At 41.7% G+C, this 21,131-nt stretch overlaps 1 protein-coding gene across 2 annotated transcripts in view; it reads right to left on the bottom strand.

Annotated features, from left to right (window-relative positions):
- The window catches only part of mlxip (MLX interacting protein), a 29,671-nt gene extending 9,990 nt beyond the window's left edge, over nucleotides 1–19,681 (bottom strand). Inside the window, exons 1-13 of one of the 2 annotated variants that reach the window (XM_023824584.2) lie at nucleotides 19,124–19,681; nucleotides 7,956–8,062; nucleotides 7,273–7,358; nucleotides 7,043–7,132; nucleotides 6,689–6,730; nucleotides 5,707–5,878; nucleotides 5,233–5,322; nucleotides 4,780–4,877; nucleotides 3,879–4,461; nucleotides 2,397–2,503; nucleotides 2,084–2,198; nucleotides 1,698–1,810; nucleotides 1,472–1,588 (exon numbers count right to left, since the gene is read on the bottom strand). In XM_023824584.2, coding sequence (XP_023680352.1) covers nucleotides 1,472–1,588; nucleotides 1,698–1,810; nucleotides 2,084–2,198; nucleotides 2,397–2,503; nucleotides 3,879–4,461; nucleotides 4,780–4,877; nucleotides 5,233–5,322; nucleotides 5,707–5,878; nucleotides 6,689–6,730; nucleotides 7,043–7,132; nucleotides 7,273–7,358; nucleotides 7,956–8,062; nucleotides 19,124–19,464 — 2,061 coding nt within the window. In that variant the 5' untranslated portion in view covers nucleotides 19,465–19,681. Of the gene's footprint in view, nucleotides 1–1,471; nucleotides 1,589–1,697; nucleotides 1,811–2,083; nucleotides 2,199–2,396; nucleotides 2,504–3,878; nucleotides 4,462–4,779; nucleotides 4,878–5,232; nucleotides 5,323–5,706; nucleotides 5,948–6,688; nucleotides 6,731–7,042; nucleotides 7,133–7,272; nucleotides 7,359–7,955; nucleotides 8,063–19,123 lie in introns of both variants that reach the window. The other variant, XM_023824583.2, reaches the window with a different exon arrangement.
- Between the last annotated feature and the right edge of the window lie 1,450 nt (nucleotides 19,682–21,131).

Below are 21,131 nucleotides of genomic sequence, written 5' to 3'. Positions count from 1 at the left end.
CTGTATTTTGTTACGCGAAAGGGAGAAGAGTATGAGGATGCATTTTAATAGTGACCTAAAATATTCCTTCCTCTCTGCAAACAAGGTGAGAGTTTAGGTTATGAAGTTGCACAGAATCTCAGAATTCAAAGCTAAAAACTTTTACTTAGTGTTTCACAGGGAAGCTGATGTTAACTTGGTTTATTTCATTATTTAAAAATTACCAAAACAGAGGTATACAGCATACATAAAATAAATATCATAATTTGCAATATTTGTTTAATTTTATTGAAGGCTATACCATAAAACCTTAAGATCTTTCATTTTATAAGGTGTACTTTCAGTTGTCAGGCTTCTATTTTTAGAGCAATTTAGATTAGATTTTAGATTGATCACGCAGTGAGTTTTATGTTTTGACTTACTTGAGTACATGCGATTATATGTATATGTAGCATAACCATTAAATCGCCAAGGTCTGTGATAAAAAAAAAAGTTTAACATCCATACTTAATACCTTCACACTCGTCTTATTGTCATCTGTTCATTCATCCTTTTTAAAAGCTTTGACATTTTGTATTAATTGATTAATATGTTCATCAAGTTTCAACCATCAAATATTAAAATGTGGGTCATTCTCACATTAATTTTTTGGGAACAAAAAAGGTTATGGTAAAATTGTGTTTTTGTGGAGAGCAACTGAGACTACCTTAACCTTTTTGGAACATTAAAACTGTCATTTGGTAACTCAAAACTACATAATGTTTTTAAGTCTTTCAATTTTATTGCACGTAACCCACAATAATCAGTATGCACAAGATGAATATTTTTGCTCAGTTTTTGGTCATTTCAATGTACAAATATTTATAAGTTTTAATATTAATCATGACCATTCACACCTAATCACAGGAAACAGTGCAAATGAGATTTTTTTTCCCCTTGATTCCCAGCCCTAATTATTATATATTATTGTCTCTTTTCTGTTTTCCTCACTTAAGACCATAGTAGGCTAATGCTGCAGGTTTCGCCATCACAGTGAGTTGCACACAGCTGGCTCAGGCTACTGTGTAATGATGGGCTGGGTCTGTAGTGTAATTGCAATTAATATTTGAATTTCAACTAATAAATGGAATTACTGAAACTGGAATGCCTTTTAAAAAGGAGTTTCCCATTCCAATCCTCTTCAAAGAGATTAATAAACAAATGTTAGAGTGCCAATAAAAAGTAAACTCCATCAGTAAAGATATACACACGCATCAAATTCATGCACACGCATGCGTGCACACGATGCCAACAATCAAGTGCACGGATACACGCACGCGTGCACGCATGCTGCCAAAGTTTGTGAGCCGTTTGCAGGGAAAGTTCAATAAACCCATCTGGCTAAAAGATTTTTACCTGAAACAGCAAAGAAAATCTGCAAATTTACTTCCTGAGAGTCACTGACTTGGTTAAAACTGAAGTTTTACAAATGATATTTACAATGTTTACTTACCGGCTTCAAATTCGACTGAGATTTCAATGTGGGAACCAAACCGCAGAGGGTCTTGAAGCCTACGTTGATATTAAAGCGCCTTTTTTGCTCAGCAGATATGTGATTCACTCGACGGTTCTACAGGGCAACAGCAAAAGTAATTAAAAAATATATCATCAAAATAATTTAAAAAAAACCCTGTTCAGTCATATGGGGGGGTGGGGGGGAACCAACAGGATGAAATCACCTGGTTAGACTCATTCTTGGCCAGACTGTTACAAGTGTTGTGGGGCGACTGGGGGCTGGGAGCCTGCTCTGACCCACATGGAGATCCCTGCCCTGAGCAGCGCCTGTCTCTTACTGAAAAATACAAGAGAGTCAGTACACACGCACACACATACATACATACGTAAATAATCACTCATCTTCAGAATGGTGATCACCAAACACACGCCTACAACCCAACAGCCAACAGGAAAAAACCTAAAAACTGACTGAACATACTTGAAAGGGAAAATCAACTGCATTCAATCTCACCATTAAATTACACGGAATCACCTTTGCAGAAAGCAATCGTACAAATATTAATAAAGACCATGCAAGAAAGCCATCCTGAAAAGGCTCCCTTCTGACCTGCATTAGTTGGGGGTGTCGGAGTTTTACAGTTTGATGAGGAGGGGCCCGTTTCCTCTTTGGGAACGATGAGCTGAGGGGGGTTTTGCGTCTGAGACAGGATGTGGAAACCAGCCTGGATGGTGAAAGGGGGAGGGATGTGAGATACACAGACCTGACAGTCACTCACATTGAAGCCTTGCTGTTCCTCAGCCAAAGTTGAAGTACTGATCAGCTGAGTAACCTAGCCTGTGAACTTTACCCAGCTGCTTGACAGGTAAGCAATAAGAATCACCTACAAGCTCAACAATGCAACGTGCAATGGTGTGTTTACCCGTCCGACAGCTGGTGAGGAAATGGCAACTTGGCCAGTCGTGGGGACCACCTCTGCTTTTAAGGGTTGTGTGACGATGAGGGTGCTGGCTTGCCCGGGGAAAGGGGCTGAAACACAGGATCACGGGGAATAATCTATCAGTGTGAAGGAGTGTTGTGGTTTACACAACCCAGAAATATGACATCATACCCAATGAAAGAATACTGACTTAGACTGGAGGACTGTTTTATGCAGTATAACATTTTGCAACCAACAGGCTGTAGCTCTTGTGATGGTATACTAGTGTACCTTTAAATAGGGTAATTAATGTGAAATTACACCATCCAAGTGTACAATATTCTGTTCAAAAGATGGCAAGAAAATCACAGCTGAGACGCTTAAATTAGTGCTTTGTTGATAAGCTCTGGTGCTGAGTCAAGGGGACTTTCAGCAAGGCAACACACTCATATTCAAAGATGCCAGGGGCTGTCGGCCAGGCAATCTAGAACACGGAATACAGTGCTCACAGAAAGCCTAGGGACGTCTAGGCTTAATTCAGTAAATATATTGCAAATTTATTGGTTTTATTACAAAAAAAATCATTGCTTTATTCATTTTACAAAAAATAACATTCACCTTAGAGAACCATTAATTTTAAAGTGCAACATTCATTTATAAATAGTAATAAGATGAAACCCAAATTACAGGTCAAAAAGAGCTGTTCGGAGTTAAAAAGTTCATTGACAAGCATCCTTGGGAGCTTTAATTAATAACACCTTGGCAATAACATAAAACAAACATCTGTGTTTAATGTGTCTTTGGGAGCCAAATTCTATAACAAATTAATAGTAAAATGGCAGGAACAGAAATGAATGAATCAGTCAAATAAATATTTAACAAATGGAAAAGTCTGAGAAAGATATGTGCAGATATGTTAAACATTGCTTGTCAATGGAGCTGTGGTATGAAACCAATAAGTTTGAAAAATTTAGAATAAATGAAGCAATCACCAAGACTGTGACTGCACTATATCATATGGCACACTCACTATGACAAATCTACCTACAACACTGTCACCTTGTGGTGTAGATGCTGAATTGACTTTAGTCAGTCCACTGTTGAACTCAGAGCCTCACTTACCAAATTATCACACCATCTTTTAAACTGACCCCAACAGTTCCCATCCTACCCTGCCAGTGAATAAGACTTCATAGGGAAAATGTATTGTGCATTAAAGAATATTAAGATTCATCACCTGAAAGTATTCAAACAGCATGTCTTTAAGACAGGGGTGGGCAATTTTACCCGCAAAGGGCCGGTGTGTATGCAGGTTTTTGGGATAACCTTTAAGTCAGCTGTTCAAACCCAGGTGTGAGGACTCTTCAGCCAATCAGTCCTCTAATTAGCCAGATGCAGCGAAAACCCACATACCCAACGGCCCTTCCTGCATAAGATTGCCCAAAAACTTTATCTGAAAAGGAATGATAAAAAACGGTATGTCACCTAAGATGAGATGGGGTGAAGAGATGGTAGTGGCTGAAACGATCGGCTTGACTGGTCTTGGCTTCTTGACCGGCAAAGCAGGCTGGATGGGCCTGGGCATGGCAAATGTCTGAGGAGGCTGCAGGGCAGGTGAGGGGAGTGTGGCCGTGGGTCTACAGGACACCACAGGCGAGGGAAACCCAGAACCCTGGCTGAAGGTGGTGGCAGCGTCGCTGGGTGTAACTTTGGAGGCAGCTGTGTGTGTGATGACTGAAGGAGACTGCTGGGTGTTCAGTGTCGCTAGGGGTGGGACCACAGAGCCCTGACCCAAAATGGGGGGGGCTAATGGAGTTGGGACTGAGGGAGTGGCCTGCAGCAGGGGCTGGACCACAGGGGTAGCAGCAGCCACTGAAGCAGAACCCACAGCAGTGGGTCCGGCCAATAGGGGTACGTAGTTCGGGGCGTAGGTGGAGACAGTGTCACTCGCACGGCTGTGACTGGGCCTAGTTGGGACAATTGAGACAGGGTCTGGAGAGATGGCCCGAGGGTCCAAACTGACTGAGGGAAGCCCTGCTGTAAGGTCGATGGACGGCAGCAAGGAGGCCTAAAGGAGAACAATTGCCCAGCTCAGTTACGCGGACAGAAGCCCATGTTAGGCAAGTTAGCACGCCATCCCACAATGTCTCATTTCTCATGCACCATCTCCTTGATATTACCCTGCTTAAGTAACACAGTATCTACGATTGTGCAGAAGCAAAATGTCTGCTTGCTAGCAGCTAACAATGTCTGATATTTCTCACAGGGAATCATTCAGGCAGCAACCAATAGCGCATGGCGAACCGACACATGCGGTTTGGAAGTTTCATTATTCTCACAGCACGGCAAAGGGAGCCAAAGTTGAGATGTCAGCTCTGCCTCTCACCTGTTCAGATGTCATGTTGGTCTGAGTGTGTGAGCTGCTAGCTGACATTGGGGGCACCGGTGTGGTGATGGGGGCATTGAAGGGCCGCTGAAACAAGTCTGCGAAAAACAGGGACACGTACATAGCACTGCTACTCTGTCAAAGGGTTCAGCAGTGATAAGGCTGAATAAATTAAAGAAAGCTCTCTTGCTGGAACATAAGATCAAGCATGTGTTTAGACTACATCTTATTAGTATAATTTAAGCTTTGGTTATGCATCTGGCTCGGTTTTGAGTGGTTTGTATCAATCATATTTTGTCTCCTAAACCCTGTAATTACAGCCAAACTTTGCATGATGTGAGATTTTATATAAATCATGACACAGCAAATTCCCATGCACTTATAACAACTTGCTGGCATTTTTCCCTGATGTTTTTGGTTATATCACTGCATGTCTGTGCGTGGTACCTTTACCTGGATAATGCTCAAAGGAGTCCATGAAATCCACATTGGGCTGCAGGGGATTGAGGCCTGGTTGGATCATGTCTGCATTAGCAGCATGTGCTGCAAGGAAGGAGTGAAAAAACAGGTTGTCAGTCCACAAAGAGTCGACATTCAGTACCCACAAGACAAAAACCTCTGACCTTTACTACTTAAGTCTTCAAAATCGAGGCAATAAAAAAACCCAACTACTGTAGTGTCTGTGTAACATAGCAACGGTGAGACAAAAGTCAGACTCAATTTTTACCCTCAGAAACGTCACAGTTCTTCAAGGAAGAATCAAATGGTGAAAATGACTAATTTTACTGCGATTCATGTCATTGGCACCTGCGTCACATTACGGGTCATGCTGGGGACAGGTGGGCACACAGAACGGGACGGACCGCGTGAAGACGAAGGGGTTACTGCCCATATGCTGAGGAAGTGGAGTCAATATGGGAGCCTCACCAATGTCCCTTGAGTTTGGCAAGCCAAGGGACTGATGGGAAGCCAGTGTGGAGAAGAGAGTGTCGGAAAACTCCGACATAAGCACATCCATGTCAATAAGCAGGTCCATCTCCATGGGCTCCGGGGTGTCCCGGCTCTTACGGCCGCAGTGGCGAGCTCCCACCTCCTCATCCTGGCAAAGGGAGACACGCAGTGTGTCTGGAAAGATGCCCCCGAACAGGGAGTACTGCTCTTCTGCTCCCTTGGGTGGTCAAAGTGCACAAGCAGGCCAGTCGGTTCATGCAGGACAGCAGGAGACAACAGCAAAAGGTTACAGCACAACATCAAGTCAAGAGAACTGCAATTATTTGAACCTGTGGTAAAGGAGCACTAGGTTTCCAGTCTAATCTGGCTAAAAAGCCTGCTGCCTTTGGCCTACACCAGGGGTGCCCAACTCCAGTCCTGGAGGGCCGGAGCCCTGTGTAGCTTAGTTCTTTCCTTGTTCCAGCATAAATGATTCAGCTCAAGAGAATTAGCACAAGGAGTTGAATCAGGTGTGTTAAATGAGGGGAAACCCAAAAATGTGCAGGTCTCTGGCCCCCCAGGACTGGAGTTGGGTACCCCTGGCCTACACCATGTCCAGCTGCATTAAATCCAGACTGCTTCGTGCAAAAACCAAAACAACCAGAGAAATTAACCAGAAGCACATTAAGCCTTCATAGAGAAGTCATATCAAGACTTCCCAAATGAGGCAATTTTTTAAAAAAACCAGTCCACTTCCCAGTAACAGGCGCAAGCACATCTTAGTCTCTTCATGCGTTTTCAACACATCCTCATCGTGTTTATATTTTGTAACACACGGCAAATACTTCATATGGATACATTCACACAAAAAAAGGACCTAATTGACAGTGAAAACAAATGAAGGCTTTGGTCCTTCAAGCCATTTCAAACATTCACAGTCTTAATGCACACAGAACGATATGAAATGAGAGGCACCAACCTTCAGTAGACTTGAAAGATCATCATCCTTATGTTTCTGCAACTGTGACAATGACAAATATGGTTAAGATGCTAATGTTTGGCTGATTCTTACAATGAAAAGCTCCTTAACACATTTATATTCAAAGATACCACATAAAACAACAGGCACATCAACTTCACCAAGAAACTAAGTGATATTTCAGAAACAATATATAAACAAAAATAAAGGGGAAAGAGTTTACAACTGAGAGAAGTTGCAAACTAATGAATTAAAATTATAAAATTAAAACAAACTGTACACCAAGATAAAAAGCACTTCAATGACAGGAACAAAAGAGTGTTTCTCCAGAGATGTTTAAAAAAATCATCTTACCCTTTTCTTGAAGTATGTCCTCCACTTGTGATACTCTCGGATGACGATCTCAATTCTTCTCTTCCAGTACTTTCCCTCTGTGGATACAGACTGAGGACAGAAGGCCAAGGGAGGACAAGAGAAAATATGTTGTTACAGTGAGGGGGCACACTATGGTGCAGTGCAACACCTGGGGATGTGTGTGTGTGTGTGTGTGTGTGTGTTGGGGGGGGGGGGGTTGCATTGCTTACCTCAGCTGGACGGTAAGCCTCAGAGGTCATGGTTCCATCCAGAGGGGTCACAAAATGGCACACTGGAGTCTCCCTCCTCTCTACATCTGTGTGGGGGCAAACATCTTGTTTTCATTACATCACAGAATCAGGTTGCACTGTCCTATGGGAAAGGAAAAGCTTCAACGCACACACGCCACGATAACTAAAAGAAAATGATAACCAAGTGACTTCGTACCAGTTAGTTAGTACCAGACTTAGTCACAGTTAGCTGCATACCTGAAGCAAAACGTGAAAACTGTCCAATAAGAGAACTACCATTCTTTATGGACAATTCCTACATTTGGCTAATGAAGAAATCCTGCTTTGTGGAATACCCCCCAGAACTTGTGTAATAGTACACAATGGGATAAGGCATAAGCTAAAAGCAACTGTTTAGAACTGTTCCAATTCATAAATTCTTGCCATTTCATTAACTGGGAAACTAACTGTTATGCAGCAAATATTGGCCAAAATCAGCAATTCATACCACCCTATCATACACCGCCTGTTTAAGCAGCATATTTAATACATCCGCCTTTGACAAATTCCATGCTATACATCTGACAAGTGGAGGAGAAAAGATACAATTAAATAGTGAAACGTAATGACTCCAACTGAAGTGAAAGGTTGTGGATAGCATTATGCAACAGACTGCCCCTTACATTGCATATACCAAGCCCTCCAGATGGCGTTGTTCAGGCGAATTTTGTCTCTCCACTGCAACTTCAGGCCCTTGAAGTTCTTCCACTTTGGAGACACTAACTTTCCACTGTAAGAGAATTGTGATAACACTTAAGAGAAATAAAGGCATTGCAAAAGTTCCCCTTTCAAGCATAAATTGCACCCACGACTAGCAACAGCTAATAGGAATAGTACAGTACAGCTGTAATGCTTGAAACAGAAAAACATGGCAGATCAACAACAGGACAATGATAAGTTATACAGACCAAACACCCTAATCTCTCAGTAAAAGTTAAGAGGGTCAAGGGCAGAAAGCATACAAGAAGAGAAAACAATGGAGAAAGAGTACAAGAGGATAGGATAGAAAGAGACAAAGACAGGTTGTTGAATAATGGCTTCTGTCCTGATTTATGTCCTGTATGAAGTTCCTGGACAGATGCCGCGGGTTCCATTTCCCACTGTGCCGTTTTGGCAGGACCAATGAACAGGCTAGCCTGGAAGCATTGTTTACACATGCCGCATCAGCCCACATAAATTCCATGTGCAGTTACGTATGAAGGCCTGCAGCCAGGCCAGGACATCTGCATTTCAAAGCTCTCTCAGAATCTAGCTCTGAAAGTGATGTATTAAAATTATGTATTCTGCACCTTAAACAACTGTAAAATACAATCCTAAACTGCATAAAAATAAAGATATTAATTTTAGGAGAACTTCCTATTCCTCTGCCTTCATGTTTGTGTGTGTAATGACTAGATGGACAGATTAATTCAGTTACGGAATGGTTAAAAGGGAAATATCTTTACTGCTGTGCGCTTTCCTTGACTAATCCAGAGCACGGGGCCAAGTCACTCTCACACAAACTGCTGCCCTCTTATAAGCTATAACAACTCAGAGCATGCCTGGACATTTTTTTTCCCAAAAGCTTGGTTAATTATTCAGGACACAGACTTCTTTTTCACTAGTATAACTGTAATACTGCAAAACAATCAGCTCTGGCAGTACAGGGAATCTGATATGTAGAATTTTTAAGGAGGAAGTGCAAGATGACCAAACCCAAATGCACCCACGCCTCAGGCCTGTTACACACAGCATTTAAAAAATTCAGGCTTTGGATATTCTAAAGTATGTTAGCTGGGTAAGACACTTTGGTGAGTAATATGTAAATATCTGTTAGGGGTGGGTGGGACACCAGTGTCATAGTCATTACCGATGTGATTGTGCCCCATGATATGGATTTGTACTATACTGTTAACACCCCAAGAAGTCGGTCCATTTATACAACAGCCCATTTATAATAAATAAAGCATTAAAATTTTTTTTCAAAGCTTCAGTTGTAATTTGAGTAGTCCTTATATAGTATATGTAACCGGTTTATCTGTGCTGTGTGATTTTTCTATTAATCACTCGGACACCATGTTGCAATAGCAAATTAAACTCACAGATTTTGTATAATTACACTCTTTAAACAAAACAATCTGGTTACATTAAAAACATATTCGCTAAATCAGCAAATATATGCACCACTGCCTCCATGCAAGGTGCATGGCAAAAGGCAACTGCCCAGTTAACACCAGAACTGCCCATTTCCCACACATATGAACGTGAAACTCCTTTAACCACCAAGCAAGACATGCTTTGGCATATGCAGTCCTTTTGTTCGCGCTAATGTGCGATTAGTGTTAACAGCAACAAATCATGCACCATCAACTAAAAAGCCGTAATGTTGCTAACAGAACAAGCTCACACAAGAAATCTTACGGTAAATACATATCATTCCACTGTAAACCTAAAAACAGCAGACTTGCCTCAAATTGAAAATCTCACTCCAGCCAGCTGACCAAAGCTGGCAACCCTGCGTTTTATTTGAAATTAACTGTAAAATATACTGTTTTTGGCTGAAGCTGCTATTCATTCCCTTGGCATTAGTACTCCGATAATTATTAAACAAATGTGAGAAAAAAAGGGACATGTAATGTTATATCTATTTAGAGCTGTCACTATTACTCGATTATTAAAAAGCATTGATTAAAATTTTCCTTCTTGGAAGGTAGACGGTGCAGGATGCAGGTTGAGGGTCCAAATAGAGTGTGAAAGCATCATTTATGTAAAAGCACTTGACACTGAAGTGAATGAGAGCACAGTTGTCTGTCAGTATTGCAAAGCAGAACTTCACCTTTACAGAATATCACCACATATTTCCATACAGAAGAATACGAATGGCTTTTCGTGACCAGTTCCTCTTCTCCTTTCTCTTCTTCACTCATTGCTTAATTTCTCACAAATGCACCACACAGCCTATGAATCAGTTCAACAGAAAAAACAAAAATGGCAAGGTTGTCTCGGAGATCGCATGCAGTGATCATGCAAAAGCAGTGGCAGTAAACTCGACATTTTTTTAAACATATGCTACATAATACTGAAAAGGAACCATCATTAAAATTGCAAAGCTTGCTAAGTTTGTAAGTAAGCGGAATTAATTGATAGTTTGAGCCCAGTAGACTATCGTAGTCCTTGCAATGTGATGATGGCATGTGCATGAAATTAACATTGCACATCGTACAAACCTAGCGGTACAGTGGAGCACCTGATAACGCTGTGGCTACATACCACTGCTTTGTCTGTGTGGAGTTTGCATGTTCACCCTGTGTGTGGGTCCCTTTTCAGCAGATCCGCCGACTCTTATACTGTCCAAAAACATTACACTTAAGTGAACTGGAATGCCTATATTGGCTGTATGTCTAGCTGAGCGCACACCCTGCAATGTAAATTGGTAGATTACTCAATTATTAATATAATCGATAGTGACAGCACTATATCGAAATAAGACCACCCATACCCAACTGTAATAGAAATTAAAGTGTACTTATTATATATTTTTCATTTACATAAAAGGACAAGACATGTTACTCCTCCAAAAACCTGAAAAAAAGTGATATTATACTATCATCGCCGAAAAAGTGAAAAATACCATGATAATAATTTTAGACCCACCCCTAATATCTATCCATCCATTTTCTCTACCTATTTGTCCTACGCTGGGCCCAGAGCCTATCCCAGAACCTATGGGCACACAGCAGACAACCCAGGATGGGGTAGCAACTTATCGCAAGTCACACACACACACAATTTTGGAACTCCAGTTCACCTCAGCATATTTTGGAACTGTGGCGGGGGGAAATTAGAGAATTTGGAGGAACCCCCATGAAGACATGGGGAAAACATGCAAACTCCACACACACAGAGCCAGGACAGAAACTCTAAACCAGGACCCAGAGGTGTGAGGCAACAGTGCTAACCATTGCACCCCTGTGCTGCCCCCATGTAATTAATAGGTCAAAACACAATGACTCTAAAACACATCTAGAACTCATAGGAAACCTCAGTGGACCAAAACAGAGATGCAGATTACAGTAGGTTGACTAGCTAAATGGGAGCCCCTGGTCAATTTTTCAGCCCTGTCTGGGAAACCAAATGGCTGCATTGCACCATCTGCTCTGGGGTCACCCATCAGCGAAACCTGACACGCTGACTCAATTCTGGCTCAGCTAACACAGAGGCAACCAAACACCCAAACACAGACATTAAGGCCCCAATCTATATTAATCGTAGCTCTGGTTTTTTAAAAAAAAAATGTCAGTACCTTACGGATCAAGAATGGCACTGTTTACCCCTGCTTAAGCTTTTATCTCAGCATTCAGAATACCTTATTAATACTGGAGACTGAATTAAATCTTTTCAAACCATTTACAGGGATCAAGTCTTCAAGCAAAAACAAAAAGGTTAAGAGCTAGTATCATCCTGGAAACAATGACCCAAGCAGCACCCTCCCCTGTTTAGTACTAGTAACAGATACCAGGGTCAGAACAGAAGAACAAGTCACAAAGCGGGCCAGGGAACTTCAAGTACTCAAAGAACACCTGGGTTGCCCGATCTGTACAACTAAGAATCAAGGTGACCTTAAACAATCCCTGCAGTCCAAAGACACAAGCGGAAAACTAAAACCTAAAACCTAAGTCTAAACCTCTATGGACTGAGCAGATCATCTTTCAGGATGTTTCAATTAATATTATACGGGTAATCAGTAGTCATTTCAAATAACATGGGGAAAAAAATTAATGCTGCAAAAAATATAAAGAGATGGGTATTAACCATGGAAGATACTCAAAACATATCTGAATAGGAAAAAAATATATACTAGTTTTACAGATCATGGATGCAGCATGAGAGAATGTGGCAGCATGTATTAAGCGTCAGTAGTGAAGGCCAGCTGTTGACAGGAGCAAAGGGGCACTCACGAGAGCATACTAGCTTTATCACAAGCCTATGAGCCCCTACTCCAGGACGGTGGGACTGGAGTGTCAAGTGTCCTCTTGACAACGAGGCAGTCTACTATTCAGCTCTCAGTGCTTGCCTGAGAGAAACGGTCAAACAACTGAAAAAAGCTCCAGGTCTGGCTGAGTGGGACACTATGCAGGGGAAAGTGGAGGAGTTTTTATTCTTGGCCCTATTTTCCCCACTGACCTTGAATATCAGATTCCTGACCAATGTTGGCAATTTTCAGCTGCGGCTCCCTGTCACAAGTCCTCAGCAGGTGCCCAAGAGACATTAAATGTTTCAGTCAGCTGGGTCACCCTGGTTAAGCTTGCCTAGGTAAACCTCTTGAGCACCAAGGAGAAAAATATGATTATTTACAAAATGTGATATTCACCCTGCAGATGGGGCAGCAACGTTACAAACAGATGACGACGACCAAAAACTAAAGTGAAACAAATATAGCTCTGGGAATTCTTTCAGCCCTCCCACCCATTCATAGCCCCATTTACTACAGGCTACAGCTGTCCCAAAGAATGTGTGGTATGAATGCAAACAATATGCTCATTTCCTAAAGAAGACAAACACCTCCGAGGGTTAAACATGCAATGCACTTCAAATGATGTAAGATGTTAAGGGATTGTGCTGCAAGTCTTACAATGAGTTAAAGGGCTTGCTTTACACATCTTTATTTTCCTCATTTTTTACCCTCAGAAAAGGGTAATTTGTCATAACTGCACGAATGCACATAAAATATGTACGCATTTGCACTGCTGTGGCAAGAAATTGTATCGCCGCAGCAAGCATGTATTGCTTTACGGAGAAAGTGTACTTGTGTACCAGTTATGAGCACGTTTAGATCACTCCAAAACAGCAGGATCAGGAATAAATTAACAAAATAGCATACATTTCTCTAGTTCTTTGTCCTTTTGGTATAATATACGGACTTTGCTGCAGTAAAATCGTGGCTGCTGATAGTAGGGTGACCAGATAATCCATGTCATCCCGGACACCTTGAGCTACTACAGGTTTTACAAACTACCTTAAAACTGAAAGGCTCCTGTGCTCGGCTAAATAGTTCAGTTCTTCTTGTGCTTTGACAGGTTTGTTTATTTGACTGAAAGACTCATCCAGCTGTTTCACATTAACATTAGTGACACGTGCATGATTATAGGAGACTGACCAATCAGCACACAGCAAGAACTCAGTACTTAAGTGAAATGGTAGGTTACAAATCCTGTCCTAGCTCAAAGTGTCCGGGATGACATGGATTATCTGGTCACCCTACTGATAGGGACATATAATCATCCCACCATAACGAGGCGCATAAACACACATTCAAACAGAAGTGCATGTGCTGTGCAGAACCTTTATTAAACAGAGAATACAAAGAATCCAAAATCGGAATATCTGGCTGATATTCTGGGCTGGTGGAGATCACTCACAAGCAGCCCGAAAAATGAACCTGAAGTAGTAAAATGAAATACTAACGGGATCAGGCTGGGTCATGAAAGTGTAAAATGAAGTGGTAGAAACCGGGCACGTCGTAAAACTTGCCATTAAGTGTAATGGTGCGCATGCGCAGACGTGTGAGGTGCAAATAGAGCAGGTGGTATGCATTGGTTCAGAAGTGCAACGAGATGATGTCAAACCATTACATGGTAGAAAACACTGCAATGGGCTGGCCCCCCATCCTGGGTTATTCCCTGCCTTATGCCCATAGCTTCCGGGATAGGCTTCGGACCCCCCGGAACCCAGAAGGGTAAGCGGGTTGGAAAATGGATGGATGGTAGAAAACAATGTGGTGGAAATAGTGATATAAATATGCCGATTCCGTCTCATCCAGCTATTTTTATACAGATGGAGATGATTCTAATTTATGCAAAAAATAAACACGGTCAGTTCAAATAATTGCGATCTGGTGATTATGTAATAATTGTGACAGCATACTCAAACAATGCTGCAACTAGGCCTAAGAACAGGGAAATGTAACAGTCATGCTGCTCAAAACAAAACCTATGTTACTACACTACAGGAAGAAATCCACGGCCAACATGATTCACACAAGTCTGCATCTATGTTTTGAGTAACAGCTCAAAATTGCAGAGCAACTCAAAAACTAATATTTCTTAAAGTGCAAAACTGTGCAATATGTCGCAAAATTAGATATAATAAAGAAATAAAAAAAATTTAAAAATCACTGCACACCCAAACTAACCATTTCTAGTCATAAAGTACAGTGGTACCTCAGTTCTCAAACTCATTAGAACTCGAATTTCTTAAAAGTCGAACCAACCAGTTTGGAAAAAAATTACCTAGAGCTCGATCTGAATCTCAGAAGTCAAACCGTGAACGCCGACCTAAGAACTTGTATGCGCGGGGAAATGAGTCACGCGGCACGTCTCTCAGCGGAAACAAAGGGTAACAAACTGAAATGAGGACGAAATACAGAGGACTAATGACAACAACCAGAAACAGCTGATCACACAGGGATTCCACACGGTGATTCCACACGGGGTTAACGAGGGGGCGCGGCACACGGAAGGAGCGGACGATCGGGGCAGGACACATTTGAATCTCAGAAGTCAAACCGTGAACGCCGACCTAAGATAACTTGTATGTGCAGGGAAATAAGTCAAGCGGCACGTCTCTCAGCGGAAACAAAGGGTAACGCTTCAGCCTGGCATTCGCTGTGATAGCATCATGCATGTTTACACTAGCTGAATACATATATACAGACAGTAAGAATACATTTAGACAATGATAGACAGTAACAGTAATTATTATATAATAAAATACATTTAAAAATAAAGATTTATTAACTATTTTAATATCATTAATAATAAACCATTAATACATTTAAGTATAATAATATTGTCGTGCCAAGCGGGGACGGTGACAAAGGCGCAGACATCAGGGTATCGGGGAATACGGGGTTTAATGACAGGTAAGGCAGGCAAAACGCAGACGGACAATACAATGACCGGACTGGGGAAACTAACTGAAACGCGGACTAAATACAGAGGACTAATGACAACCAGAAACAACTGATCACACAGGGATTCCACAGGGGATTAACGAGGGGGCGTGGCTCATGGCAGGAGCTGACGATCGGGTCAGGACACATTGTTTTTTTTTTTCTTTAACTTTACACATTGTTTGGATACATTTATTTTCTTACTTTACAAATTACGGTTTTGATAAATGTGCTTAGATGTGTTTAGTACAATATATGCTCTTCGTGTTTTATCCTGTTCATTTTGTGTTTAAATGCTTAAAAAAAAAAACATTTAGGTGTAATTTTTTGGGGCCGGGAACCAATTAATTGGTTTTCCATTATTTCTTATGAGGAAAATTCGATCAGAACTCGAACTTTTTAGGATTCGAACCCGAGTTCTGAACGGATTAAGTTCGAGTTCTAAGTTACCACTGTATCTTTATTAACAGCCACTTTCAGTTTAATAATAGCAGCAGCACAGCCAGGGAACTCAACAATTTACACGACACTCAGGGATACGCACTAAACACACGCATTGCACGGGTTGCCAGCTATTATGCATCTGGCGTGACACACACTTTTTGACGCTCTCACGCAAGAAATCTTATGGCAAATCTATATTATGGTCAAAACGCTTTGTACAAAATGTCGTATTTGGTGCCGTCTATTCCCTTTTTTTGTCTCGACCCCAAATATAAGACGATATCAATTGCTTTTTAAATTAGATCCTAGATTTGGAGGGGGGAAAGAGCTTCTATGGCAACAGTACGAGGAGAGGGTAAAAACTGCCGTCTTCTATACTTTTCCATTACAAATCGGTCTAGTCCCCAGCCCTTCCCAGGCAACAGCTCCCATGAAAAGGGCAGAGTTCAACCACATACTTTCCCATGCAACTGACACTGCCTGAGTGAAGCACACAACCCCCTACTGACCTCCTGCCACTAGTGTTCTGATGACCTAGACAAGATGATACCATCCTATGGTAAAAGATACAGCTCCCACCAAACATAAGTTTCAGTTTGATTTAGTATCTCCTTTAAGAATAGACAAACTCAATCTTAAAATTATTCAAAACAATAATTCAGAATTATTCTATGTATTTGAAAATCATTATCCACTAGAGCATACTACAACTGACACTGCTAACAAGCACAAAAGTCACAAACTACATACCAGTTCCTGGAAAAGTGATTTAAGAGCAGGAATTTTGCAAATTCTGAGTAATCCGGAAGGTTATGAGATCAAGCAGTCCATAAAAGCAGTCAGGGCCCTCTCAAAATGCTGTGACCTGCTATTCCTGCTATTAAACAGGACATATTCTCCATGCTATAAGCTATAAAAATACTTTCCTGACATATCATATATGCCCCCACTTCCTCCAACTTAGAAATAAAAAGAGGGTTTGTGGCCAGGTTCAACAGCATTGATTGTACCTCCTGCAAGTCTAGCAGTAAAATTAGATTTGCTTATTCTGTATTTTTTCTTCCTTCAACTGTGCCTCTAAATACACACCTCTCAACATGAATGCATCTACAAAGCACAAATAACAGACCTTACTAGACCTTACTAAGTTGTGAGATAAGGAGCACTCTGACCCTATGGAACTACCCATGGGACGTAACCAATGTAAACTGATTTGAATAACAGCTCAATTACAATGAATACATGCCCTTAAACAGATCATCTTGACAAAGAACAGTATCTTTGTACTGTGAAAATCCATGTGCTTAAAATTATATATTATTTATTTATTTATTTTAAAAACACAGCTTAAAGAGCTTTCCCACTCAGAACAGAGGAACTGCTCACCAAAAGCCTGCTGGGGACAAAATATCTCACCTGACTGCAGTTTGCTGGCATTGTCCAAATGAGTGTGCCATGTCAGCACAAACCTGATGTTTTATAGAAAGCAATAACTGCACTGTAGAGCGATGTATTCTTACTCACATGCAAGACACACCTCAAAAAGTGCAATCACCTTCCCTTATAAACAAATAAAAATTAGCTTTATTTTCTATAAATGTGATCAGAGTACCTTCTGAAGATCTGCAGCAAAGTTTATTTCAAATAAACTTTCTCCACAGCTAACATCCTGCAGCCTTGCACCCATCCTTAATGCACGACTCCAAGCACCTCACTGGACCTTTTCTCTGGTTTTCCAAAACAAACATTCAACACACACATACTGCAGTAAGATAAGTGTTAACTATGCTTCGTGGGAATTCCTTGTTTATAAATTCCTTATCTAAAACACTTATCTGTTAATTAATGAAGGTGGACTTGTATAACAGATTTTAAACAAATGCCCACAGACTAATAGCCAAACTCACCATTGAAAGACTCCGGGTGACTACTACTTTACAGCTCTTCTGGAAACTTGAGTCTAGATTTCAACTGTTTTTTCCTAGGGTACAGCAACTCTTAAAATACTGCTGGGCTCCTTCCTCCAAGCCAAGACTCTGAGAGTGCTAACGCTAATTGTGCTCTCAGTGTCAGTACAATCTCAGCATTTCAGTGGAGGCACTGTCTTGGATTGTGCAGAACTTTCCAAGGACTGACGCTATATGAATAATGTACAGATACTTTATTATTCAAGTGTTACAGGTACATCATCATGGTCAGTTAAAAGCTGAACGTCAGCTAGGAGCAAACTGCCTAGTTCACTCAGTTCCATGCGCATCGACTCTCTTGTAATCGGTTCATTATATTTCCAGCAAATCTGGAACAGGGACTTGCACAAAGCATCAGTACATCTGAATAAGAAAAGCTTAGTGACAACATTGAAAAGTAATAATTATGCATTAGTCACACCTACAACAGCCATTAACATTCCAGAAAGACGAAGCCAAACTCATGGGACTACAAACCATATAAAAATCGTCTAAAATTAGTTTGTGAATAACGTATATATGTAAAAAAAAAAATAATAAAGGAGAGAGGGGAAGGGGAATGGTGTTTACAACGCTGTAACCCAAAGACTAAACTTTGTTAATACGGGTTCAACGAAAAGAGCTTTCTAAACATGCTGCCAATTACACATTAAGAGGGGGGATTAAAACACACACGGCATCGGGCTGGTATATTTCATAACAAGATACGTATGTGATATTAACCATTGTCAAGCTTTTCTACGCATAAACACATTCAAACATATGATCGCACTGGTGACGCACGCAGCCAGCTCAGCTTTAGACGCTAAAAGGAAACTGGCCGCGACAAGTAAAGTGACAGTGTATAACCTAGTTGTCAGATAAAAGCTGCTTTGTGGCATATGAGAGGGTGCCGCAGTCTTCATATCTGCGAAATAACTACGTTCGTATGACGTTTTCCTTTTAAAATTACACCGTTAAGCTGGAGGACGAGAGACTGCAACCAGCTAGTTAGCTTTCCCGAAGCGTCTCATATAGATAGATCAAATTGGTGATAAGTTACTGCCAACCTACCCATACACATTGTGACACCATAAAATTATAAATATGTTACACAAACATATATACGAACCGGCAACTATTTCACTAGTCAGCCAACAAAGAGAAAGCAGGGCGATACGGCTAGCCATACACGACGGCGGACAAAGAAAGCGGGGAGGGGGAAGTCTAGTACTACAGCGAATTTTCATTTTTGTGTTGTTTCTTAGTTTGTGGGCTAACTAACCGCCACACGAACTGGAAAAGGTAACAAAACAAGCCCATGTCCAAGGACAAAAACACAATAAGACAACTTTCGGCGGTTTTCTTTGGAGCCAGATAGCTCGGTAACATTAAGGAATAATGAGCTTTTATCCCGCATCTTCTTTTGCCAATTAAAATTATTAGTCAGCTCTATGGCCGCGAATATCACCTGTAAGCGAGGGTCATGCACTCGAATAGCTTGGTGAGGGAGGCGTCGATAGAAAAGTGCGACGTGCTGGTCTTGCCGAAGTGGTACGTCTGACAGGTCTGTTTGTTGACCGTGTCGAAGTCGTAGCCCTTCTTGGGCGGGTGCTCGATGTGCGGCGAGGACACCATGAAGTGGCCGCTGTGGATGATCTGCGCCTCGCGGTCGTCTGACCTCTTCAGCCCTAGGTTGGGCTCTTCGGAATCCGAGTCGTCATCCTGCGGCTCGTGCTGCCGCCGCTCGCGCTGCTGCAGCTCACGCTTAGTGATCACGCGACGGCTTTGTCGTACGTCCCGAGTTGCCATTCTGTAGCCGTTACTTTCCACGTCGTTTTCATGTATGTAAAAAGACACATGAAGCCCCCTACTCGCGGCTATAAATTACAGGTGTCGTTTTAAAAAAGTGGCAGAAGTACAGGTCACTCCAGCCATTTTCTCCTGCTGCGCTTCCCTCTTCTTTTCTTCCCAGCTAGCTAACGAGCAGACCGCAGCACTGCTGAAGGATCTCAAAAGTAAGGACATGCCGCCGACGACGTCACCAGCATGTAGTCGACCATGATTGGCTGAGCACCAGCTGCGGGTGGAGCCTTAGTGGACCTTCCAGACTGCGGGGAGATTTCCTTAAATGCCAGCAATTTAAGAGCAATGAAATCTACCTTATACAAATCCTAAAATGGTGTATTGGCGGGGAGGGGGGCTACAATGGTATAAAGTTCCAGTAATCAGCTTTTGTTACTACATTGCCATTTCCTCTGGTAAGCTGCTTTTAAAAAAGTGGGCGCAGCATAAGAATTTTCGTGATTTTTTCCAGATTTTACAAATAACAACTCTTAAGAAAATATAAACGTTATCAGTGTATGCTGATCATTTAGCAGCAGCAGCGAAGTATTAATTTCACAGTTCTTCGTGATGGGTGGATCCCCTTGATCTGCTGGATCCATGTAATCCATGACACGGAATGCAGTCTGAGTCAGACTATGCAAAGCCTCATTTCAGATAACAAAATCATTCTATCAATGTTGAAGACAGTAGTCAATATATTCACAAGTTTCTTTCAGCTCAGTAGATAGTCACATTGACATATTAACATTGTGATGTAAGCAAATGAAGAGGAAAACTGAAATCATTTATCCATCTTCCATAAGTATTTTCAGAACCTCTTTTAGGAACAACAGGACACATGAGGCAGGGGATATATGGGATCTAACCAATCACAGGACACAGTCTCATACTACTGGCAATTCAGAAACACCAATTCATCAGTCTTTGAGTTTCAGGTGGTGACCCGGAATACCCAGAAACCCTTGTAATCATGGGCGGAACACTCTGCATCAGCCGATGGTGGGAATCAAATCCACGACCCTGGAGATGCCCTTCTGCTCAAATGACTGAAAGTGCTTCCCTTTTCAGGTCCTCAGCTTTAAGAAGTCTCTGTATGGCTCTACTAGACATAAAACAAATATGCAGGTTTGAGTGTTTAGAACATGTTACATTTCATAACCCAGTTCCATAATAAGTAATACTATAAAACTAATTAACATGACCAAAGATCATGCCTTCCTTTAAGGACTCTAGCAGTTTCTACTGTACTCCAGTGTAATACTCCTCCTCCTGTTCTTCAGAAAGCTGTTAACATGGATATAGTATGGTGCCTGCCATGGCAGTAACCCTAGGGCCTGCTTCTGGATACCTGTGCTGAGGAAGGCTACCAGGCTGAAGTAAGAGGTTAACTGGGGAATGATTGCACAGGGGTCTCCAAGACAGCTGACGGGTAGCGAAAGACCAGTAACGCTGTTGTGAAAGGCAGTGACAAAGGTGACACCTCATGCATGGGAGGAGTTTGGAGAGGTTGCAGAGACAGACTATTAAGCTCCAAAGATGTTTCAGCAAACCATTTGACATTTCTGGAGGGGGTAGTGGGACCTTGCTCAGGCTGTCTTCAGCCAGAGTGGGGAAGTGCTGACTTGCTCAGG

This window comes from Paramormyrops kingsleyae, chromosome 2 (assembly GCF_048594095.1).
Source record: "Paramormyrops kingsleyae isolate MSU_618 chromosome 2, PKINGS_0.4, whole genome shotgun sequence".
Lineage (NCBI taxonomy): Eukaryota > Metazoa > Chordata > Actinopteri > Osteoglossiformes > Mormyridae > Paramormyrops > Paramormyrops kingsleyae.
This window is presented reverse-complemented; position numbering and strand designations above follow the sequence as displayed.